This window comes from Neolamprologus multifasciatus, chromosome 1 (assembly GCF_963576455.1).
Source record: "Neolamprologus multifasciatus chromosome 1, fNeoMul1.2, whole genome shotgun sequence".
Classification (NCBI taxonomy): domain Eukaryota; kingdom Metazoa; phylum Chordata; class Actinopteri; order Cichliformes; family Cichlidae; genus Neolamprologus; species Neolamprologus multifasciatus.
The window spans coordinates 21,480,071-21,505,297 of record NC_140439.1 but is presented as its reverse complement, the minus strand read 5'-3'; the positions used below and the strand labels follow the sequence as shown (position 1 = coordinate 21,505,297).

At 40.6% G+C, this 25,227-nt stretch overlaps 2 protein-coding genes across 5 annotated transcripts in view; one reads left to right on the top strand and one right to left on the bottom strand.

Moving 5' to 3' along the window:
- Positions 1-14,879, top strand: part of mindy2 (MINDY lysine 48 deubiquitinase 2) — a 30,707-nt gene extending 15,828 nt beyond the window's left edge. The window contains exons 5-9 of one of the 2 annotated variants that reach the window (XM_085156841.1): positions 1,038-1,140; positions 2,197-2,339; positions 4,721-4,894; positions 5,783-5,980; positions 7,793-14,879. In XM_085156841.1, the coding sequence (XP_085012967.1) occupies positions 1,038-1,140; positions 2,197-2,339; positions 4,721-4,894; positions 5,783-5,980; positions 7,793-7,981 (807 nt within the window). In that variant the 3' untranslated portion in view covers positions 7,982-14,879. Of the gene's footprint in view, positions 1-1,037; positions 1,141-2,196; positions 2,340-4,720; positions 4,913-5,782; positions 5,981-7,792 lie in introns of those variants that run through there. The other variant, XM_085156851.1, reaches the window with a different exon arrangement.
- sltm (SAFB-like, transcription modulator) lies at positions 14,661-24,452 on the bottom strand. Of its 3 annotated transcripts, none has more exons than XM_085156810.1 (20): positions 24,286-24,452; positions 23,179-23,266; positions 22,728-22,783; positions 22,587-22,614; positions 20,667-21,261; positions 20,011-20,054; positions 19,807-19,919; positions 19,541-19,690; positions 19,326-19,423; positions 19,082-19,242; positions 18,893-18,993; positions 18,743-18,799; positions 18,496-18,650; positions 18,219-18,399; positions 17,633-17,757; positions 17,052-17,225; positions 16,609-16,920; positions 16,364-16,511; positions 15,808-15,962; positions 14,661-15,717 (listed from the first exon to the last, which is right to left on the bottom strand). In XM_085156810.1, the coding sequence occupies exons 1-20, from the start codon at positions 24,418-24,420 to the stop codon at positions 15,606-15,608; spliced, it is 2,988 nt and encodes a 995-aa protein (XP_085012936.1). In that variant the 5' UTR covers positions 24,421-24,452; the 3' UTR covers positions 14,661-15,605. The 3 variants fall into 3 exon arrangements, with proteins under 3 accessions (XP_085012936.1, XP_085012944.1, XP_085012954.1); XM_085156818.1 differs by having other exon boundaries at positions 19,112-19,242; XM_085156828.1 differs by lacking the exon at positions 24,286-24,452 and adding an exon at positions 23,724-24,275.
- Between the last annotated feature and the right edge of the window lie 775 nt (positions 24,453-25,227).

Below are 25,227 nucleotides of genomic sequence, written 5' to 3'. Positions count from 1 at the left end.
GCCATTGCAGAGTTAAAAAGCTTTATAAAACAGAGATTTTGTAGCTTCAATGACTTTTAGCTAAATTTATATGTTTGCATGCTTTTACTGCCATATGTTTTGTGGTGGTGGATTAAGCTTTAGAAACCAATTTATAATACATTCAGTGGGGGCACCTGGAGCACAAAGACTTTAGTCTTAGGGTATTATTATTAGATTTGTGAAGAGAAAAACAATAATGTTAAAAATAATTGGATAAAAGAAATGACAATTAAACAGATGAACAAGAATGTTTTTCATTTGGTTTTAAACTCGTCCAAAATGTGTGCCAATATTATCAGAGCACGATGTGGTTGCTTGTTCCAGCAGCGTCTCCAGTATCAGGGGAGAGTCGGAGAACAATCATTTGTTCTGCTTCAGAGGACCTGAGAGGTTGAGTTGGTTCATAGCTTAGGAGCCTGTCAGAGAGAGGAGGTGGTCTCCAACCCTTAAAAAAATGAGCCATCCACTATAACGCATGCACCTTAACAGAAACCTCTTTATTCTGGACATGAACAGAAATGATGAGTGTAGTCTCCTAATTTCAATACAAGCTACTGGAATTAGTTTCCAAATGCAGCTCACACCGTACCTCTCCATTACCACGTAATTAGAATTTACTCTTGTACCAGTTTCAGCTCACCTTTTCTTTGAAAGTTTTATTTTTGTTCTATTTTACCAGCTTTTCTTTATCTAATCGTTCTCCAAGTCCTTATGAGTCATGATAAATTCCCACTTGCAGATGTTTACAGCAAAAACAGATCTGACATTAAAAGGTGAACTTTTAAGTGCACTCTCCCATTTGATCGTCCTTTTGAGAAACGTTAATGAAAGGTCATGTTCTTTATAAGTGTGTAATCTGTATAAAGACTTAATAGGTGAGTGTAACAGATTTTAATAAGTTAACTTTTTGGGGGGCTGCTGTCATAAATTTTCTTTGGGATTTTCTGCAGCTTTTAGTAAAACAACATCAAAGCTTGTTGAATGTTCTTTCCCACACTTTTTATCTTTGATTACAGATGCATGATATTGTCAAGGCAGTGGGCAACTGCAGCTATAACCAGCTGGTCGAAAAGATAATATCCTGCAAACAGTCAGACAACAGTGAGCTGGCAGGAGAAGGTAAGTGCTTTCTCTTCTCTCCTGATCTGCCCGACTGCTCTAGTCTCCCATTTCTTCTCTTTTGATCCTGTGTACTTGAAGCTGGAGAGAAAAGAGAAAAGTTGTACATTTTAGTAAAATAATAAAAAGATTTTTCTTTTCTTTTTTTTCTTTTAAAAAACAAAAAAATCTGAAACATTTTTTTGTTGGCATTACATTAGACATGCTTCCCCAGAAAACCACAGACTGAGTTTAGATAAAAACCAGGACATACTTGTGACTACTCATCAAATGACCTATTTCCTCGGCTCACAGCGTTCCTACCAGCTGTCTGTAACTTCTCAACTAAATATTTGCTCAATCAACACTGAGCTTCCTAAGTAGTTGTCAGCTGGGCTGCTACCACATCGACACATCACCGCATTAGTCGATGTCCCAGTATGGTTCATTTAATTATCTTGGACAGAGATTAAATTTTGAGAAAACTGAGTTTTGAGTAAAGTTGATTAAATCTTTAAAAGATTCATTCACAATCTAGGGTAGAGTAACCCTAGATTGTGAGGGAGCAGCATTCAAAACTCAAAATCAGTGGAATGCAGTGGTAGCATTCCACTGATTTTGAGTTTTGAATGCTGCTCTGTTGTACAGATGTCAAATGTGACTGTAAAGGTTGCCAGTTCGAGCAGAGAGTCAGAGTTGCTCAGAGTGAGGATAGACATTACAGCAGAATTTCCACAAAGCTTTCCAAGTAGCGACCTGTGTTCATGAATGAACTGGGATTGCTTGATTGGAGTCCAGGTGACTCATCCAAGTGGTAGCTCAATGACAAAAATAGCTTTTATGGGATCTATCACGTGAAGCTTAAAGCATCCAAAAGCAAATAATAAAATTATTTTTATAGTGATTTAAACGGGGAAACTAATCAAGACAAAGGAACTAAAATTTATAGTCACCTAAATCTGCTTTATATTCCCCAAGGAATTTAAATCAATTAAAAGTCATCAGTGTTTCTTCATTTTCTAATCTAACTTCATTTAATTTTCTGTTTTGTGTTTCTTTTCTCTTCTCTCTCATTAGGCATCGTAGCAGAGCAGTTTTTAAACAGCACAGCCACCCAGCTGACTTACCATGGACTGTGTGAGCTCACATCTACGGTACAGGAGGGAGAGCTCTGCGTCTTTTTCAGGAATAATCACTTCAGCACCATGATCAAGTACAAGGTAAAACTACCAAAAAGTAACAGCATATTTGCTCTGACTGTGAACCTTATTGATGTAACTTGCATTTAATATTTTCCTGATCAAGACGGCATTTGGCAACCTTCACTGTACTCTTAATGGCAAGTTTTGATACCTTAGTATATATCAATAAAGACAAGGTTTGACATTTTTCCAAGGGTAGTTGCATAGACAGAGACCACCCTGTCGACACCCAGTCGTTCTGTTCCATAAGCAGGTCTGGAATATGACAGAAACTGCTCAGCTCAGAAAAGAGCTTTAAGAGTTACTCTTAGTATGCTTTAAAGGGGTAAAGAGTTGAGATTTATGTAAGAAGCCACTGCTACATTGCAACAGCTTAAATGGGTCAGGACGTCATGATACCATCTGTCCCTCTAGCAGCAACAAGTCTTGCAGCCCTTTAAATGGCAGTTGTTGTAGATTGTATGTGATATATGAACACAACGTATAATCCGTGTTTTTAAATCGAGGTGCAATTGGTTGCACAGAGGATGTTCACCTGGGAGAGCAGTGTCCAAATGACCTAGTGGGAGGGGCTACACAACATGCATAACAAACCTACTGAAGTGTTAATAAGTTACAGTTGAGCTCACAGAAAACAGCTCAACCACTTTCTTGTTTCTGATGAATAGTTCTTTTGCCTTTAAGTGGCATCTGTGTAGTTAATGACATGCTTTAATATATTCATCAGTCTGAAGAAAGCTGTTTATATACGTGTACATAACATTAGACACCACATTCACAGTGACCCTAAGAGGGTCATTGCTTACCATATATCTGCAGCAGGGAATAACCTTTCCTGTTATCCACGGAAGGGGAAGTGAGTGTGTGTTCTTTCATTTTCAATAGTACACTTGTTGCCAATATAAGCAAAGCAGTGCATGTGTGTGCCCAACAACCATCAGACAAAGCATAATAACAGCCCATGGTCTCTTGTAATCACTCCAAAGCAGACCTTTGCATGAACTTGTACACATACATGCTAAACAGCCTTATTTATCTGTGAAGACTGTATGTGTAGGGTCTAGCATGTGATTTAATCTGAACACTGGTACGTTGTTTTTGTTCTTCATAAATAATTCTCCTTCAGCGAAGTCTTTTTAATATGGGGATCCGAGGAAGGGGATCAGATAAATACCGAAGCACTTTATGTCCGACATCAAAAGAGTTAATCCTGTGAAAGAGTTTATTATTATAGAACAATCAACATTTCCTCAACTTAATATTTTGTAACCAAACTCATTATAATAATAATAATCATAATTATAATGAAAATCACAATAAGAGCAATAATATAACTTTGTCTGTCTACATACTCGTTCCATGATCCAAAATTCAACAACCACACTGGCACACAGGCACATCTTAGGCCTCTGAAGGTTCTTATCTAGATTACATATTATCTCACCATGTTACCTAGCAACCACCTAGCAACAGACTAAAGTGACCCATTTTTAACTTTAACTAATGCACCTGTAAAACCTTATAAAAGAATCATATTTTAATGTTACAGCAGTAACTATTAGTAACATCTAATAGCCTCAAAATGTTAAAATTATGTAATTTTTTTTACACCATCATGTTGCCTGGCAACCACTTAACAGTGGCCTAAGGTGGCATTTATATGGTAAAAGCTGGGGTCCTGAGTAGGGATGGGTATCGTTTAGGTTTTATCCGATACCAGTGCCAAATCGATACTTTTGAAATCATGCCGGTGCTTAAACAGTGCTCGAACCGGTGCTTAAAGAATGGACACAAACTTTGTCCAAAAACCTCTTATGTTTTTATTTTTAGCTTTTTTTCTGCAAAATGATAAGGACGGTCCAGCCCCACGCACTGAGCGATCCGAGCTAACTCGCTAATGGAGATTTGCCACACCTGCAGTAGATGTGCTCTGTGTGAGGTCTTGCAGCAAGCTATCAAATACGGTGCATTTCTCGGCTTTTAAAAAAATGCTATGCGTCGCCAGGTGTTTCATCAGATTCGAGGTGTTACCTCCTTTGCACAGTATCACCTAAAGCACAGCCATAATGGCACCGGATATCGGTACCCATCCCTAGTCCTGAGTCCTGTAAATATATCAGTTTGCCAACACCACCAACAGACCAACTAATATTGTGGCATTGGTATGTATTATTAATAATGATTATTTAAATGATGAAAATAGAAAATGGTAGACAATAATCTCTGGCTCCACAAAGCTGATATATTCTGACCTTCAGCGCTATCACATTGACCAAATCTGACAAATAACCTTTGAAAGTCCTTCACCTCCTTTGTGGTAATAACAAATACACATTGTACTAACAGCATGTTTGTATACACTGATAAGATGTGTGTAATCTGTGTGTGTTGTTTCCCAGGGCCAGCTGTACCTTCTGGTTACAGACCAAGGTTTCCTGACGGAGGAGAAGGTTGTCTGGGAAAGTCTGCACAACGTTGACGGCGACGGCAATTTCTGCGATTCGGAGTTCAGGTTGCGGCCTCCTTCTGATCCAGAGACTGTATACCGTGGCCAGCAGGATCAGATAGACCAGGTCTGAGCACTGATGCAGGCAAGACTAGCAGAACCAGTAACAATTCCCGTCCAGACCGTGATGTGTTTAAATGTGTTGTGCTTTTCACACCATCAGTGTGACACAAAGTAACGTTTGGGGTTTTTTTTAGCTGCTTTAAAGCATTGGCCTCAATGAAACACAACACCAGTTCCCATGAGACACAGAATTATCGAAGTGAATAGACACGGGAAATGAAGCCAAAGAAATAAACTCTGCCTCAACCCAGGCTAAAAAATATATATAATGGAAACTTCTTAAATAATAAATGTGTTGTAGCTCCCAGTGCAAATCACATACAGGGCAGCCTGAATAGCACCGGGCAAGGCTGCATGGCACCTTGCCCTCCTCTAATGCATGCTTCACTGTGGTCCCTATCAATGCATTGTGTTTGTCTGTGATGCTCTTTTACCTGTTTCACAGCTGTCTTCTTCTCGGTGGACCAAAATAGATTGAACACAGATTTTCTGCCTCGCTCCCACACATGCACCAATGAGACATGAACAGAGGGGCTATTACTTTTTATTCTTCTTGCTTACTCAGGTCTAGCACTCCTTATCAGCAAAATTGTTTTGGTAAGAAAACTGTATTTTATGGACGACTCATGACTTCAGTTAGATGAATAAAAAACTCCCCATCTTTACAGCGACACTGTGCATAGCATAGACAAGGAAACACTTTAGATAATGCACTCTGACAAAGTAGACGACAGACACAGTTGTTTCTCCGAATAAGGAAAAACTTGAGGCTTGTGACCAACTGTTCAATAACCAGAACACAGTATTTGATGCATTTAAGCGTTGCAGTGATAGATTTGCTCATAGGTGATTCTTTCTCCACCTTTATATGTGTGTTCATGTCTGTTATCAGGATTATCTGATGGCGCTGTCACTGCAGCAGGAGCAGCAAAGCCAGGACTTACAGTGGGAACAACTCCCAGAAGGCATCAGTGATCTAGAGTTGGCGAAAAAGCTTCAGGAGGAGGAGGACCGACGAGCCTCCCAGTACTACCAGGAGCAAGAGCAGGAGCAGGCGGCGGCGGCAGCGGCAGCAGCAGCACACGCACAGGTAGGGAGGGTGGGAGATAGGGAGATAGAAGCAGGTAAGAAAGGAGATAATTTTATGAACCACAGAGGGTAAAGTTTGCCTTTTGGAAACGGAAAGATGTCTGCATCAGAGAGCGGAATTAATTACAAATGAGGAACTGATGATGAAAAGGGGAAGGTGACAATCATCCTTTTTCTCGTTAATTTGTGTGAGCAGAGTATAAAATTCAGGAAGTGGACAAAAAGAAATAAAACAGAGAACAGGAGATAAAAGTAAAACTCTTCAGTTCTATTCACATCAGTTTTTTTTATACAGCTTTTCTCCTTTTTTACATTTTTCTTCCGGCTGCTCCTTTTAGGGGTCGCCCAAGTGGAGCATCTCTCTCCATCACACCCTATCCCTAGCATCCTCTTCTATCACCAACCCTCTGCATGTGCTCCTTCATTGCATCCATTTATCTTCCCTGTGCTCTTTTCTCTTGTCCTCCAGCCTGGCAGCTCCATCTTCTACATCCTTTCTCAAAAATATCCCTTATCCCTGCTCTGCACATGTCCAAACCATCTCAGCCTCGCCCGTCTTTGTCTAAATATTCACATTTTTGTTGTTGTTATCCACGAATTTTCAATTGACTGTTTTACAAAAAAAGTAGATATAACGTTCTGGAAGGAAAGAAAGGGTAAAGTAAAATGTAAAAGTGAAATTAGCCAAATGTGGCATAATATTTGGATGTAAATGATGTGATATTTAAAATCTCCATATGTCAGTATCATTTCATAAATGTTGAAGAAGAGGTCAGGGGTCCAAAGTACATGATATACCCATCTAACATTCCCAGTGTGCCTATATGTCATTAATACAAACAATTGCAGTAAGAGATGCCGTTTTAAATAACTCTATATATCATTATTACTTTGACCATCAGATCAATCTATTCACTTTGAAGGAGAGGTCAGAGGTCAAGTGTGATATATAATAGATTTCTATATGTTGACAAGACACACACTTGTAAGAATCACAGTTTTTAAGGCTTTTTCTCAGTTTTCAACCAATCAAATTATGAAGTTGACCTTGAAAACCTTGGTGCATGTAAGCCAACTATTAATGGATTGCGAACCCCCCCCCCCCCCCCCCCCCCCCGGTACACCACTAAAAAGATTGATCAGAATTCATTCAAATCTTTTTAAGCTATTATGTTCATACACGCTACCAAGTACGTCCTTGGCTGAGGTAATTACTGTGAATCACTCTTGCCGTAAGTAACACTGACACACATGACCAAAGTTTCATGAGGACACGTCTTCACGTCCTGCAGGGTGTCAGGACAATCAGATTATGATAATTTTCCCATGTTTACCACACAGCATTAAACACATTCATACCATGTGTTCAATATGAAGTCAATATGTCATAAAATGAAAATCAAACAGAATAGGTCATCTTAAATTCTAAATATGTTTTACTTTAGGGATCTGTCTGCATGAGTTAGGTGTGGATAGTGTTTGTCTTTGTGTCCTGTATCTAGTGGTAAATGCACCGTACTGTATGATTATTCTCACATCAGTGCGAATTACATACTTGAAAGAGCTCACAGAGCGACCACGTTCAACCTGAATGGGTCATGTGTTTGCATTCTCATGATCACCTGCCTGGTAGAGTCCTGTTAAAGTTCAGGACTGCAGTGCATGTGTGAAATAGCTTTAGTTTACCTCTCAAAGTCTGTGTAATTAATTCCAGAGAGAGATTAATTTTTGGTTGATCATTTCTTGCCACAGTTTTTCAACAAATGCAAACAAAGCTGTAAATTTCTACTCTTTTGCTGTCCTGTTTGGGAAGGAGGGCCAGCAGGATGCTGCCGAGGGGGCCGAGACGGACAGAGGTGGTCCAGGAGCAGGGGGAGCAGCAGCCAGCGGTGGTGTAGCAGCACCGGCTGGAGCCACACCCAGCCCGGGGAAACAGTCATCTAGTGGGGAGCGTAAAAACAAGAAAGAATCAAAAGATAAAGACAAATGTGTTATTTTGTAACATATAGCTGTCTGCGTGAGTGTGCATGTGAGTGTTTTGTGCATTTGCTTATCTGTGAGAAAGGGGACAGAGTTTTTTCTCCATGGACTGGACACACACAACGCACAGCCCCCACTTGATGGCAAACAAGGGAAGGAGACGATTGAGGAGAGATGTGACTAACAGAGGATTTGCTGTTCCCAAACCACTGGTGCCTGCTATCCTCTATCCTCAGTGGAACCTGGACATCAGACGAAGGGGCAAAACAACAACTACTACCCCTTCTCTTTCTTAGAGTCCGCCAAACTTTGTTACAAGTTGCACACTATATTTGTGAAGGGAGGGAGGGGGGTCAAGTTTATCTGGGGATGGTGTATTTTATAGCCAACGACATAATCCGAAGAAACAAAATCTCACCCTCTCACATTCTCTTCTTTTACAAAACTTAATTCACTTTGGTCATTTTTTTCAGTAGTGCAGCTTATAAGCTTTTTTGTATGCGTCAATATTTACAAAACATATATAGCCATTGATGCCAAGATTCACATTTTATTTATCTGAGTAACCTGTAGCTTTGGGAGAGGTTCTGTTTTTTTGTTCCCTTTCTCTCAGTCTAAAGGGAAGTCGATGTAACGCCACTCGTGTCCCCTCTGAAACACTACATACTAAGGGTTAATTAGCTGCCAGATACTGTAGCTATGTTACAACACTCATCACAGCTTGCCCTGTTCAGATTTGCCTTACCAGAGAATGGCAGTGTTGTATTCTGCTCTGTCTGAATGTGTATGTGCAGTAAACGTGTGCTACTTTGGTATAAACGTGTCATTTACTGAGCATCACTGATGTAACAAGGTTGGTTTTTTTTTTTTGTTTTTTTTTTTTGTTTTTTGTATGCTGCATCAGTTAAGCTACACATTTGGGACATTTTGTGTCTTTTATGTTGTGACTCTGTTTCACAAAAACAAGGTTTGGGACAGGAAAACTGAAGATTACGTTGGCACGTTATGTCTGAATCTGATGTTTCTGAGACGCCCCTATCTTTCGGCAGATTAGGTTTGCGTTCGATGGCACCTAGTTTAGAGTGAGCGGTAGTTTGAAAGTCTGTTCTGACAGCTTCCTGTAGAGCGTGTGTGTCTGTGTGTGTGTGGAGACACTGTTAGAATCAGGGCTTTGAATTCAGTAATCCACACACATTTCTCTGAACAACAGAGGTCCTTTTATTAACATATAAATTGGACTCCAAATATGTGACATCAGGATATACAATATGATAGAGTCAGATTTAACAGCAGGCCGATAGTATCCTATGATATTAGCCATTTGACAGTTTGTCAATATCAGCATTCATAGTGGCCAATAAATGTAAACTAATAAAGTAAAGAAGAGATGGGAGAAACACCCTTCAGCTATTTTATGAGTGTTGATATTGCATACTTTGTCCACCAGAGGGCACTTTGCAACTTCTTGTTGGCAACACAAGTGTTTGGAACCCAAAGGACTGCCGGCTAATCCGAGCAGAATCTACCATAAACGAGAAAATGAAAATAAAACTAAAAAATAACAAATGTTACGGAAATCTGTTTGTTTTGTGGCTAATTTATTGTAAAATCAGATTTTTAAATCAAATATCGGTATCTGTATATATCAGGCTCTACAAGATAATTTTCAACTTTGAATTTTTCTCCCATTGTTCTCCACAGTTCTCCCTTTCCTAGCCCCTTCTTAGTCAGCTTCAGAGAAGACTAATTTTATCAGATATTTATGAACATTCAGGCCCAAAGTTTGCAGACAGAGCTGTCTTTGGAGGTTGTAGGAAATTCTGTGGTATCACCTTTAAACTTTTGTGCATTTTCACTGCGGCGCTGCGCATGCAGACACATGTACATATTTATCTAACCCATTCTTATAATTTAGCTAGTGGTTTGTGCCATTATTGTACCATGGGACTGCCTCCTGACAAACTTTTTCTATCTACACATTCCAGTCGGATGCCTTGACTCGAGCCTTCTGCTAGAGACTGAGGGAGACAGTTGGCGTAGGAGGTCTTTGCAGCACTTGTAAAGTGGTCTCCATTATTTTGTTGAGTGAGAAGAAAATTCTCTGTCAGGACAGCAGGCTACCTACTGTGTGGGAAACCTTTCTTACGAGCTTTGTGTGATGGCTGGAGTTTGTGCTCCCCATTTGTTTCTTTGGCCCTAGCAAGGCTATGTTTTGTATATATATATACATAACTACAGTTGAATATATAACGCCTTACAGCATTTCAGCATATTTTATAGGACAAAAGGAAACAGGCGTATTACCAGAATGAGACAATCCATACATTTTTCACGTAAACGTCAGAACTTCTCTCAGGCCTTTTTTGATGGGACATATCCTCGGGTGTCTTTTCAGATGTTAATGTTTCTAATGACACGGTTCCTTGGCCTGAAGTCACTATCTCAGTCGCAACTTTTAAGTATCCGTTATATGTACACACCACACAACTATTAGGACACTTTGAAGGACGTGACACTAACACTGTTATTGACAGCTGAATTCATTCAAATAACAGTAAAAAGCAATGGACTGGCTGGTCCTGGTGAAAAATAAAGACCTCGCTGAACAGGGTTAAGGAACATTGTTACTTCTTTGCAGATTTTTTTTCATGCACCTTAAAGTAATAAAGTAATCAAAATTTCTCTTTAAGAAGATAGAGGGGAGGCTTTCTGATTATTTTTTCACCCTGTCTTGGCCCATCAACAACATGCTGATTAAACATTCCAGAGGAGATTTTTTTTTTTTTAAATTAAACTTTATTTTAAAGTTGGATTTGATTTTGAAGATTTTTATGTGGGTCTTTGTTTGAATACAGCGTGAAGTTACACAAATGCCACAGATTTTTACTATTGTTTCAGATTTACTACTGTGCATCCGCTTGCTACTCCTAGTCATTATCACCTGAATTAAGTATTTTTGTTGTAATGTGTTTGGTTCACCCTACTTCCTATGATGAATTGATCAGAAGGATATTGTGTGTTTAATGTCTCAAAGTGGTCTCTTGTATGCCTTGTAAAAGTGATGGTGGGGTAAATGCTGTAAAATTAGTATTTTGACAAGGTGATCGTTGAACATATAGTTGTTGTAATTGGTTTTGCACTGTTACATTGATATGCACTAACAGAAAAAAAAACATACCTCATTTTCTACAGAACACAAATTGTGCAAGAGTGCTATTGTTTTTTGGGTACCTTAAAAAAAGTAAATAATGGCCAAAATAATAATTCTTAGTAGCAGTTGCTCTTAAGCCAGCTAAATAATACGAATTTGTAAAAGTATGAAAGGGCTGATTAAATGTTTTGGCTTAAAATGAAAGGATACATCTGTTACAAGGAGCCACTCTGTTTCCAGAAATGGCGGGATGTTGTGCAAAATGTAAAAATAGACAAAACATACAACTTTGCAGAGAGATATGGAAGCTTGTTTCAGCCACTGAAAAAGGAGCCATTCGTAGTTCATAATAATCTCACAATGTTGACTTACTTTTTCAGAAGTTTGACTTAGTAACTCCAAATTGAGAAAATAACTTGAAATTTTGACTTGGCTTAGCTAAAATTGTTTGGGATTTTTTTCAGTGGCAGCAACAAGCTTCCATAGAGAAACCCTGTTTTGAACTTAAATAGAAAAAAAGGCAACATATCAAATATTAAAACTGGCGTGTTTTTTTTTTTTGTTTTGTTTTTTTGCTTTTTCTTACATATGCACATTTTGATTATGATGCCAGGAACGCATTTCAAATAAATCTAAAGTCGCATTTTCTTTTCACAATGCCATGTTTTCCCCTTTTTCAGAGATTTTGACTGTGTAAGCATTCAAGTTTATTAGCCAGACTCTCTAAAAACAGAGCCATGCTGTTGTCACATCCCTTTCTTCCGTGTGAAACACGTTGGTCCAAAATCTGTAGATATTGTTCAGCATTAATGGGACCTTTGCAGATTAACAAATTGCTCGTGTCGCTCATGGGCCTCCGTACAATCACAGGTGCTGCTTTTTAAACAATCTGAACAGCCCCTGTCCTTTTTACTCTGGAGGACGTGGTGCCAGTGGTTTCCAGAAAGACCCTTCAAACCCACGCACAGTTGTCTGCTTTGGCTCAGTCCACTATAAAAGAGACCGTGGTGTTTATGGATCTTGCTATACATAAGGTTTTTAACTTTGTGGATGCAGCATCACTGCTTGCAGAACTGTTTCAGAGTCCATGCAGTGACTCCCACCATGATTATCCCTGTTTTTAAGGCAGTGCAGCCCCAGAGCCTGATGATCCTCAGTTATTCAGTTCAGGTTTTTCCAGCCTTGTCATTTGTATTGAGAGAGTTTGTCCAGATTCTTTGACTCTTGCATTGATGATGAAAATGATGAAATCACTAAATTCTGTGCAGTTATCAAATAAGAGCACTTAGATGCCTATGTCCGTTTTTTTTTTGTTTTTTTTTTATTTGTTTGTTTGTTTTGGGTTTTTTTTATTGTGTTGCTGGCTTCAAATTCAAAATGAGCATTAAAAAATTGCTTAGTTATAACATATGGCACTTTTGTAGTATTTATAATTAAATGTATGGTTTAAATTAATTTAAAGTCTTCTTGTGGTTTAATTTATATTTTTCACAGCATCCAGATGTTTTTGGAAATCGGGTCGTAGCACCGCTTCAATAGAACTTCCTGCAATTTGATATATTCGTAGTTAGCGGTACATCTACACCAGACTCAAGTATACCAATACAAAGGCTGGAGTTATCAGCTCGGTGCTGACAGATGATGACAAAAAATGCAGGAAAAAAAAACTGGTATTCAATTCCATCAGCAAAAAAATGGTGTAGGTTAACCCTTAACTATTTTATTTCCCATCAAATCCATCATTTCATTACACAATGTTCTCAAAGAAAGGCAACAGGTCAAAAGTACATAAAAATGTGAAAATGCTTCATCAGGCTTGAGTGTTTTCATTAATGTAGCAGAGGGAAATGTTCATTGTTGTTGTGTGACAGATAGATCCAGAGTGCTGAACAATCTAAGGGAGATCTTTTCTTTATTGCAATATCAAAACTCCCAGATTTTACCCTGTGATGCATGTACAGTGTGGGCTGAAAAATAAAGAGGAGTAAAAGTTCATCATCGATTACCCCAAGACATTTATTTTCCACTGTCCGGCCTGTTTTGTTTATATTTCGCATAAAAGAAGCAAACAAAAAGGAAAGTTTTTGTGAATATGGGAGGTTACTCATTTGTGTTGATTTCAATGTTCATGTATTTACATAAATGACCAAATAATGTATGTAGCCTTTCACATTACAGTCACATATTGTATATGGTGATATATATATAAATATATATATATAACAAAATGCCTTATAGACGAGGGACATTCAACCTGATTAGAAGTTACCAGGAAAATAAAAAACTAAGATAAGTTGTTGGTTTGTTGTCATTGCTTTGAAGTCTTGATGTCTTTTGAGAAAAGTGGAAATTGCACCATTTCATAGCCTGTATGTGTGAAAACTGTATCTGTGAGTTGGATCATTCCACGTAAAATGAATCCATTTCTGGAAAAAAGTTACAACCTGACAACCTGAGAATCAGTTAATACAGTTTCATTATCGTATGTATTGAAGCCGTGCAAAACTTCACCTTCACACTATAAAAAATATTTTGTAAGACTGACTTGGTTACTTTTTTTTTCCCGGGTGGGAGGCACTGGTTATATCTGTTTGCCTTACATATGAACAAGATGTATGAAGCATAAAAGTCCAAGGACACTGTACCAGTTGGTTAGACACTACAGTGGAATATACACTCACCAACCACGTCATTAGGTACACCGGTTCAACTGGCACCTCTGAACAGATGACCCCTCAAACCTTCTATCCTGTCTTCCTTCTCTCATCCCAACCGGTCGCAGCAGATGGCCCCACCCCTCCCTGAGCCTGGTTCTGTCAGAGGTTTCTTCCTGTTAAATGGGAGTTTTTCCTTCCCACTGTTGCCAAAGTGCTTGCTCATAGGGGGGGGGGGGGGGGGGGGGTTCATATGATTGTTGGGTTTCTTCTCTGTATGTATTATCGTAGGGTCTACCTTACAATATAAAGCACCTTGAGGCAACTGTTGTTGTGAAATAAAATTGAATAAATGACTAAACTAAGTTTAGTTTACTAAGTAGGTCTAAGGTTCTTGTTATGAAAGTTCTCTAAAACATATTTTTGTAAGCAATATTTGGATTTTAGTAAAGTGTTTTATGTGTTGCTTTATAAACCAGTCAACTCTCAAGATGTCCACCACTTCATAATCACTGTTCTTAAGAAAAGTATGAGGAAAAAACATTTACACACACACAGAAACTTATTTCATTTTAAACTTCCAACTGGCAAAGCACGTACACGCACTAGCTGAGAGATCTTCACTCCCACCCCATCAACAGTTTCACGCTGAGGCCCACAAGCAAACTGATCCTGACATGACCGAAGACTCAGCACAAAGACATTCGGCTTCCCCCCCCCCCCGGTAGTTGAATCAGCTTCAACCAGTTACAGATGGGTGATTTAAATCCAACTACATGCATGGCAGTCTGAAGTGTGCAGTATTGGTCCAGCTCTGAAAGAATTATGAAGCTTAACAAGCTTTTAAACAAAATTTAAAAAAAATATATGAACTGAAATGACCGAACAAGACGAGAGAGGCAAGATGTTGGTTTAGTCACAGTTGACACGAAGCTTACAGTCTACATACAGTATGATGTCCCTTCAAAGGGCAGGTTTTACCCATCTTGTGCACTTTTTCAGATTCAAACCTTCTACACTGATACTTTCTGCTAGCATGAGAGAGTTCAATGATGGACACAGGATGTCTCTACAATACAAGTTTCACAAAAAGGAAAAAAAATAAAAAAATAAAACCAAGCAAGCTGAAAAGCAAATGTTCAAATTTCACTGAAATAACAATGAGCAAACAACAACCATGTGTGCCCTTAAAAGGCTCGCTTACCTCCACTGAATGCCCTGCAGTTTGACCTGAAAGTCAAATTTGAGTTTAGACACACAGACCTGTCTGTGATTCAATTCGTGGCCTATGAGAGGTATTTAGCTACAATGCGGGCTCTTTTACAGTTTTATAATCATTTCTTTTACAAAAACAGGACATCCACAGCAAAAATGACTTTTCAAAAAAGATTTCTTTTCGTCATCTGTGAAACTTCCAAATGAGTCAATTATCCCTTCATGTCGGGTTCTATAATACGCTAAAGACATATTACACAGGAAAATTGAGTGTGACGCTAGGCTACTGAAAATGTACAGAGAACACTCAATAAGAGAAGTCTTAACATCACTTGAAAACTTGTTACAAAGACTGCTGTACAATAAGGTTTCTAAATATTATTAAAACATGTGCACAGGGTTGTGTAATGGTAACAGCAAAACTGTCAGGAAAAAACCCTACACTTGTCTGGAGGTACACTTGTCTATACAAAATAAAATAGTGTCATCAACCTTTTGTGCACAAATGTGCCGCCAAAAAAATAAAATAAAATAAAAAAAAAACAAAAAGTTGATATTCTAAAAATAAAGTTCAGAAAAGTCTTCAGATCTTCAGGAGCTTTCATGTTGCAGATTTGTGGCTGTGGTTAGAACTGCCGTGGCGTTCCTTTGAAGGTTTTGAATCCGCCCACAGTGCTGCCACTGGGAATGGAGTTGTTGGTGATCTGTACAATTCGGCTCATTCCAGACGAAGAGTGACTGCAGAAAGACAAAAAGGTCATGTCTGAGAAGGATGGAAGGGCAGCACGCTACTCTGCTTTCTCAACACGTCTCCATTATGCAGCATACCTGGAAGGTGGCATCATGGCGCTCCGGGAGTCCCCCATCCTGCGATTATCGGAAAAGCCTCCACCCTGGGAGCTTGAGCCACTGTGCCACTCCTTCCTCATTCCCTGCTCCCTGCCGTGACGTTCCACTACGACCTGGCGTCCCGAGCTGAAAGGCTGCAGAGGCAAAGGAAATGCTGAATGCTTAACGGCAAAACAAAAAAATATCTGAGCAATGAAAGTGGAACCGTAAGAACATTACTCCTAACACTAAATAGGTTCCAAAACTAGAAGAAACAAATAAGAGACTGAATTTTAAAAAGTAACCACATGAAATCCCCACATTTCATTCTAGCCACTGAAGATTTAAAGCAAATGTCATTAAATTTTGCATAATAAATTTCATAACTTAACAAGTTAAATAAACAACCTTAATGCTGCGTTCCAGAAAAAGTGAAGAAAAACAGGATGTGTTTGGGTCTCTCACACAGACGAAAGCCAACTCAAAATGTAAAGGTTTTCCATCGTACAGGAGGATCAGGGAACGACATCACTCCTTTTTCAGAAGGTAAGCTCACCTGATCACTCATCACCATGGGTCTTCTTTCATCTCGATCATTAAAGCTCCTTTCACGGTTGATGGAGTGGCCTCCTCTGAGAGCAGGACCTGGACCGACACCTGGGCCATCCCTGCCCGATCGCTCTGCACGCATGCGCATAGGTCCGCTGCTCAGCCCAGCAAGAGATTTCAAAGATAGATTAGCTTTCCAAAACCATCAAACAACTAATAATGCTTAATCTTCAAACAGGAGTTTTCCTTTACCGCATATCTCCCTTATTGGAGTTTATCCCGCCGTCATTCTTCCATCCGTGCCCTCCATCCCTCAGTGCGCGATTGTGCGACATGCCCGGCATTGCACCTCTTGCTCCCATAGGGCGATCGTGCATGGGAGCGGGGCGTCTGTCGTCTCTGTCCCGGCGGTCAGTGTCCCGAAGTTCAGCGCGTGGAGGTGGTGGCGGCTCAGCTCTGCGGACCGTTTCAAAGTTTTTGTGGTAGCGATCAAAGCCGGAGCCTTCTCTGTGAGGAGCAGGCCGACTCTTCTTCACCTCAGGCTCGCCGTCAAACCGGTTTCGTCTTGGAACACAAAGAGGACCAAAATGCAATTCACCGAAAGTGCAATAAAAGCTTTCTTTGGAGTCCATAAATTATTCAAACAAATGGCATCAACGTCGTGATTAGCAAACTAATGTAGTTTAAACGTGTACCTGTCATAAGTGTTGGGTGGTTGGCTGGTGGTCTCGGGGAAGCGGCCTCTCTCTCGGGGAGTGAAGTTTGTAAAGCGGTTCTGCTGCCTGTTGTAGTTTGAGCCTTGATTCAAACGGGCGTCAGACTCGGGCTGTATCTTCTTGTTGCCGTTCCAATAGGAGTCGTCTCGTCGACTGAAACATCGAATACAGACACTGAGTCATGAGTGCGGGACACCACCTGTCACTCTGTAATATAGATAACACTAGCTACCACTATAAACACAACATTATGTTTGCTCACAGACTTCACATATTATGTAAATGCCACTAGATAACAGCGCTCCCTCTCCTAATGAAAACCAAAAACTCTCAGATTATGGTTGTGCTGTGCATACACAGACCCAATGATGATATTTTCTGTACCGAATTCAAACTGAACAAAATTTTACTTTTGAGAAAACAGAAGAAAAAGTTGTTAAGCTCTTCGTCAGCTGCTCAGTTTCCATTTTAAAATAAATGTAACTCATGGGTAAAGACGAGTAAAATGATTATCCACACTCTTCTTCACATTAAAACAGCTGAGACAAAACTATATGTACCCGTGTTCCACTTCACGGCCTCTCTTCAGGTTGTTTCTCTTTTCTTGCTCAAAGCGAAGCTGCTCCTGCTGCCTCCGCAGTTCCTCGCGCTCACGAGCCATGCGCTCCGCTTCCTTCCTCCTTTCCTGAAAAAAATGCATACAAATTTAAACAATTAAAAATATGGCTGCGGTTACAACATTACGTTAGATTTGATTTACATTTAAAGATGTGATAAAGCCGCTCCCATCTTCCTCAGCTCACTCTTGCCTCAACAGGTTAGCCCCCTTTATCCCTTAAATGCTAATGAAAAAGAAGCTAACGTGGCGTCTCACACATGCTGGGCAGTTTTTTGTTGAAGCAGCAGCAAACTTTCTCACAGCTATTGGAGTTTCCGATGCATTTGCCACCACATCTCATCTGTTACAAGCTTCATATTACCAAAATGTTGACAGCAGCTTTCGACTGCCAGCTGCTAATATCAGTCAGTGCATGCAAGGGTTAGTAGACGGTTAGTAGACGGCTACATCTGTGACCACCATTTCTAGCCGCGCTAAATGACAGCTATAACGTAAAAAGTTAGTCTGGTACATTTTTCACGCTGTACCTGCTCTATACGAATTCTCTCCCTCTCAAGCCTCTCCCTTTCCAAGCGCTCCCGTTCCAGTTTTTGCCTCTCCATCTCCAGTCTCTGGCGCTCCCGGAGAAGGTTCTCCCGCTCTTCACGCTCCCGCAACAGGCGGATACGCTCACGCTCCCGACGTTCATGTTCTGCAATTTCACGGCGCCTGAAGACAAACATGACATCCCTCGCCTTGAAACTCAAACATACAGCAGCCTCAGCATTTTATAAATCTACCAAATGTAATAACTTGTGTGCGTACTTGCGCAACTCCACGGCTCTGCGGACACGCTCCATACGAGCCATTCTTTCACGCATCCTCTGCTCCTTCTGCTCCTTAATTTTCTCAAAAGGTAAGATGTCCCGCTCCTCCCCCTTTTTCATAAAAGGTCGCATTTTATCTTTCATCATTTCCAGCTAGTAGGGAAACAGAAATTCAAGCTTGAAAAGAATAAGAACTAAAGCACATTAATCACAAACAAACAAAAAGTATAGAGAGAACTTCATACCTCCTCGGGAGGAATCAAACTTCTTGGCCGTCTTTGAAAGTTCATGTTAACAAAAGGCTGAAAAAGTATCAAACAGAGCACATTTTTATTCATCTGAAGACAAATACACATTTAAAATGTGGTTACGATTAAGCAGAAATAATTCTTACCTTTGTCAAAATACTTTCCCCTTCTGAAAGGTCTCATTTTGCCAAAATGAAACTCTCCTTTGTTGTGATCTAACACAATCATCTTGCTTGGGCTCTTTGCCCCTGTTAAAAAAACAAAAAGCAAATTATGACCCCAAAGCAGCTACGTTACACTCTCCAAATCAGAGATGAGAAGAGGGCCAAAACCTACGGCCATGCTTTCTGTCATCCTTCTTTGCACCTTCATGTCCTGAACCAGATGAAACGGAGCTGGATTTTCCGCTTCTGGCATCTTGCTTCTTGGATACGTCTTTGTCCTTTTCAGAGAGTTTATCAACTTTCTTGTCTTCTTTTTTGTAGGACGCCTGTGGCCTAAATGAGAAAAGGACAGAAAGTTAAAAAGGCTTTCATACAATTACCATTAGCACTTTTTTCCGCTTCCTCCTGTCACTTACTTGTTAGTCGCCTTTATCCCGGTGGAATTACGCTTTTCATTTGCCTTCTCCTCTGCTTCTTTCTTTGAGGGCTCCTTTTTGAATGGATCATTTTTGGCCTAAAGAAAAAATAAAAAACAAAAACCCAAAAAACAAGATTAATAAAAAACAAAAACAGTGATACAGGACCAAAATTTTATTCTATGAAGAAATGAGACATAATGCATTCAACCAACCCTTTCAACATATATCTGCTGTCCATGAAGCTCTGTGCAGTCCAGGTGGGAGATGCAGCGTGCCACCTCTGTGCTGGACGACATCGTCACCAAGCCGTAACATTTCGAACCAGGACTGCGAGCGTTCGTAACCACCTTGGCACTTAAAACCTGTTGGAAATTTTTGTTTTCTCTATGATGTCAATCAGAAAATTCCAAGAATATTTTCTATGCTCAAAATAAGTAACGACAAGTAATTAACCACACACAAAAAAGACGTTATCTACCTTGCCATATTTGCCAAAAAGGTTTTTCAGATCCGCTGCTTTGGTGTTTGAAGAAAGGCCGCTCACCCAAATGTTACGAGACGAGCTGGCAGTGTTGTTGCCGCTTACAGCTCCTAATAAACATGTTTTCCAAACAGCAGCAGCATTAGAAAAACCAAAACACCACACTGAATTTTTTTTTTTCCTCTCTAAAAACATCCTTACCCTTTTCATCTTTTGCAGCTTTCCCATCTCTGTCTCTTGAAGAGCTAAAAAGCAAAAGGTTGAAACAACAAACAGGAAATGAATGACAGTAAAGAACACCATAACGTAAGCTGACAGGCACACGGCTAGTGGAATAAAATAACTCGTGGTTCTGTTGAGGGGGGGAAAAAAAAATCCTTTAGGCAAGACGTGGATCTGAACCAATGTCTCAAAGGCTTCATTGATTTTTCCAGTGGTGAGATGGGGTCAAGTTGTCAGCCAATTTATTCTCTGGACAAATGAAATCTTCGGAGGTTTGTTCAACTTCAGCGAATCATTTGGCCACAAAGGGGAAAAAAAAACGTCATCACAGAGACTAATGCTCTTTTACACTGCCTTGTGTAGAAACTGGAAAAGGCTTAAAAATTGCTGGAAAGGCCAAAGTAACAAAATAAGAGTCGTTCTCTCAGCTTGTGGTTAACGTCACATTTTAACCGACTTCAGAGAAATAAATCAATGCCGTAAATGGCAGGATTAGGTACATCAGTGAACATTTCCCTCATGGCAAAAAAAAATTTTAAAAATAAAAAAATATTTCTTGAGGCTACCCACAATGTTGCGTTCTTAGTGAGCTGGACTTGGTAGTAGTATCAAAGAACTGACATAGAAAGACAAACCTCTTTGCTTGACCTGATGCCCCAGTAGTGCAGGGGCCTTTCTTCCCAGAATCCTTCTCTTTATCACCAGTTTCAGCTTTCTTCGTGGCGTCTCGGCCGTCTTTCTTCATGGGCTCGCCACGGGATCCATCGTCCTTCTTACCATCTTTGGGGCCCTCCGACTCTTTCGCTTTCATGTCATCGTCTGGGCTCGTCTCAGCAGAGGCCTCTGGTTCATCATTGCCCTTCTCTGCCTCTGGATCTGGAAGTTTCACATGTTTACCTGTTTCCAGGAGGTCGTCACCATCAACATCCAGAGTGATGGCATCTTCGTTTGGGATTGAGACGGATAGGTGATCCTCCTCGGCTTCTTTAGAGGAATTCATGGCTTCAGCATCCATCTCAGCCACTTCAGGCTCGACCTCTGGATCCTCATCCGCGTCTGGTTCAGCATCGGGATCGGCCTCGGGCTCAGCGTCCACCTCTGGCTCAGGCTCTGAATCAGCCTCAGCGGCCACAGCGTCTGTCTCGGGTTCAGCCTCAGAGTGAGCGAGGCTGTCCTCACAGGGTGGAGGCTTAGAATTTTCACGAAAACCATCATCTGTATCAGTTACATCTGAGGGATTTAACAAGGATAAACATGGCAAAAACACAACTTTTAACATTTGACATGTCGCATGTTACTTGACCTATAAAGTAGAATAGAAAGCACATTTAGTGTTAATGGTCATCGAGGGCGTAGACACCACAGGAAGACACAAAACACACAATCTCCTTGGACATGTGGGAATATTTCCGTGCTTCTCATTTCTTGACACATGAAGTACTTCAGTATGAATTCAATTCCCGATACGTCCTACAACAAGTCATGGTCGCTCTTCAGAAAGTGCACATGTGGAGGAATGACATCAGTTCATCTTTTGGGTTTTCTCCATTTAGGCAAAATACATTCCCGGTGGGTCAGTTCTTGAAAAGTTGTCTGAGTTTTAGGATATCTTCTTTATCATCCAGCATTTCTTGTATAATAAATGTCTTATCTTAGCAGGTTTTATATGGGGGGGATGTAAAAATAAAAAGTTATCATCAAATCCAACCCGCTGTAATGTGTCCATTCAGTCACACCCATGCAGTTAGAAAGAGTCCATCCCTTTGTGTACGACAGTCTATCCTTGCTGAACATGTTGTGGCATCTTCACTGCACACATCATGGGTGGGCTGCAGCCACCTGGGTACAAATGTATGAGGTTTCTTGCTGTTTCTTGACAAATGGCTTCTGTACGTGTACAACATGCTCACATGAATGTCGCAGTCCTTGAGTCAACCCATGTACCGACTTCATTCGCAGAGCGTTTCACCTGCCAAGACCTAACACGAGGTGCCCATTTCCTGTGGCGAATGCAGTGAACCATTCAGATCTACCCAACACACATTTTACAGGTCCTGTCCAATCATGCTGTCAATCACAGCAACAACAACAAAGTGCAGTGATCCTCAAATCTTACAAGCTAGTGCTGCCTCCAATTTTCATTCAACACAGTGAATATATTCAATCTTCATTTCCTTAGGCGATGTAGGGAGACGAATGCCACTAAAAACAGAAATTCACTGAAGCAAACAACTGTTTTCTTTTAAATATTTTGAGCAATCCAAGAAAACCGGGTACCCAGGCATCCTGTATCCAATGATTGACATGCGATGCAAAACAACAAAAAACCTTGACTCGATCTTGAGCTTTAATTAATACTTGATCTCAATGAATCATGTATTTGTTCCTCCTTTTATGTGTTGCAACCTAGATAGATGCATTAGCTACCGGAAGCATGAAATACCACATGATATATGCATTGTACCCGGAGTTAGCTGCTGAAAAAAGAGGGAAAAAAAGGGGGTGGGGAGGGATCCAAATGTTAGCATTTGGGATTGGTGTGCTATCATACATACCCTTTTCTGACTCATACTCTTCAGCCTCCTAGAAAGCAAAAACACTCAGGTGAGTTGAGAAGGCTGTCAGTGTCAAGTACAACAACAAAAAGGGGTTGTGTCAATGTCTCAAACACCAACAGATGTGCTTATCACAGTCACCTTGGAAAAATTCTCATCTTCCACGGTGTTGTCCAAATCCGAATCCACTTTCTTTCCTAAAAGATTAAATTAAAACATTAAAACTCTAAATTAAAACATTAAAACTCAACATGAAAACATGTAGAAAACATTAACTTGTTGAGGCCCCAGTCGGTGACCATCTGGCAACCTCCAGGCATAAGTACAAATGTGTACTCCCCAGTTGTTTGAATGTGGCTACTGGCAGTCACTGTGAATTGACTGGTAAAGCCCCGCTGATGTAGGCCAAGAAGCTGGCCAGTCAATCTGCTAGAGACCAAAACAATCGCAGGGAGGTATTTGGTGAAGCACCGTCTTTGTGAATGTCACTGGGTAACAGCCAGCACCCACTCAACAAATACACACTTTCCTCTGACAGAGGATGCCAGGGTCTCACTGAACACACCTGACTCTTATAAGAAAGAAAGATTACCTTTAGCTTTTCCGCCTTTGCGAGTTGGTGTTTCAGCTGAGAGCTGGAGCTGAATGTTTTCTGGGTCGCCACCTTCATCCTCAATAGCCTTAAAGAACAATCAAGCTAGGATTACTAATTAATCAGTATGCAAATTAAATAATTAAACAGCTGTCACGTAATAAGAGAGATACATAAATGCAATGACAGTGAGCTTCCTGGAACACAATAACTGACCACTATTCACAAATTAATCACTCTGGTTTGCAAGGCTGAAATATATCATCACAGCTGATTGCGCTTCAACTGACGGCTCACAAATTTTGCTGTAAGACTGCAGAAACATGCACAAAAAAAAGCACGCCGGCGGCGTATATTAACAATATTTATAGCTCAGCTCCTTCTTAGGCAGCAAAGCGGATTATAGATCATCATGGACACTGAGACCGACTTTTAAATGTGAACATCAGACAGTATTGACGTTTAGCTAAAAATCGATTAAACAGCAACCACATGTTCGACTATATGAAAACAAAACAAAAACAAACAAACACTTTTATCCGTACCCTGGATGTGTCAGTACTCATCGTGAAAACTCAATCGAAAACAAGCAAAACCAAAAAATACAGAGTAACTACTGAGCTCTTATTTAGATCAGGACTTACAATGAGCGCATGCGTATTTTAACAATAAAATCCACACTTCCAGCACCTGGGATCAATCACGCGCAATCTGCCGCATCTGTTTGCGCTGAGATTACGTGGTCCTCAAAAGCGGCATCGAACCAGAGAGCCCTAGTCCGTCTGACATTTCGAGGCGAAGGGGGAATAAACAGGCCTTTTGTTTGGGCACCCCCGCTAATTTAAGGGGAGCGTTAACATTTTTATATACTTCAACACAACCTCCATTGGCTCCTGGTCCGAGCTCCAAACACGAAATATTTCCCGACAAATATCTAGCTTTAATGCCTCAAAAACCCGGTCACTCTAGCAATTAAACTACGAGTGTTGTTCGCTAGAATCGATGGGAAATCTGTGACTACACGGGCTAGCATTAGCGTTAGCATCTGTGCACCGTGCAGCCAGGCTCGGTCATCGTTTCTGCACACATCAGCTCCGTCTGACTCACCTGTCTAAGTCGCGCAACAAGAACACTCTTCACACCAAAGGTGTCCAAATTTCTTCGCTTGAGCTCCGATTTAAGATCAACAACTCTTAATTCCGATATCTTCTTGCACTCGGTTGAAATGGCACCCGACGCCATTTTACCTCAAGATTACAGAATGGTTGCGCGCGCAGACACTTTCCCCCTGCGTCTTCTTCGTTGGTTTTCAGTAGTTATTGATTAAATGCTTCACCGTCATCCATCTATTGTTAAGGCGAATACTTATTATTTTGGACGCTCCCTTTATGAATACCCACAGCGGATCATCTGCATCCCTCTCACCCTATCACTAACATTCTCTTCTGTCACATCCACGAACCTCCCTCTGTGGTCTTTTTCCTTTCCGGCTCCTTATTCAGCATCCTTTGTCATATATATATGTATATATTAGGGGTGCAACAATACTCGTATCGATATTGAACCGTTCGATACAGTGCTTTCGGTTCAGTACGCATATGTATGAACAATACAAAATTTTTAATTTATTTTATCAACTTCTCTTCTGACGATGCAGTCTGTGTTGAGAGCTCAGTGGATCTGCGTTTGACTACTCCACCTAGGCTGCACTGTCAAGTGCATATCCACTGAGCACAGCGCAAGCTAGCAAGACAGAAGCTAAGCTCGTCGCAACATGGCAACTGCCTCAACGCTACCGAAACTGAACCTCCCCCACCCTCATTCAGATCTGGCGTTTGGAACTATCTTGGTTTTCCTGTGAAATATGACCCTGATGGTAAGCGCGTCATGGACAAAAGTAAAACAGTGTCGGATGTGCCACGCAATGCTCAATTGGTGGGAACTAGTGCGTTAGCGCAGTTAGCTTGTTAACATGTTGACACCGTCCAGCCCAACGCATGGGGCGATCTGTGGTAACTTGTTAACGGAGATTTGCCGCGTTATGGCGTT

Bases quoted from the DNA above. Each gene is read 5' to 3' on its own strand.
- sltm (XM_085156810.1), bottom strand. From the start codon at position 24,420: ATGGCGTCGGGTGCCATTTCAACCGAGTGCAAGAAGATATCGGAATTA. The intron at 20,055-20,666 runs GTTTGTCTTTCT...TTTGCTTTTTAG, and splicing joins GCATCAGGTCAAGCAAAGAG to CTCTTCAAGAGACAGAGATG. The intron at 17,758-18,218 runs GTACAGCGTGAA...CATTTTTTTCAG, and splicing joins AGAGAATTCGTATAGAGCAG to GAAAGGAGGAAGGAAGCGGA.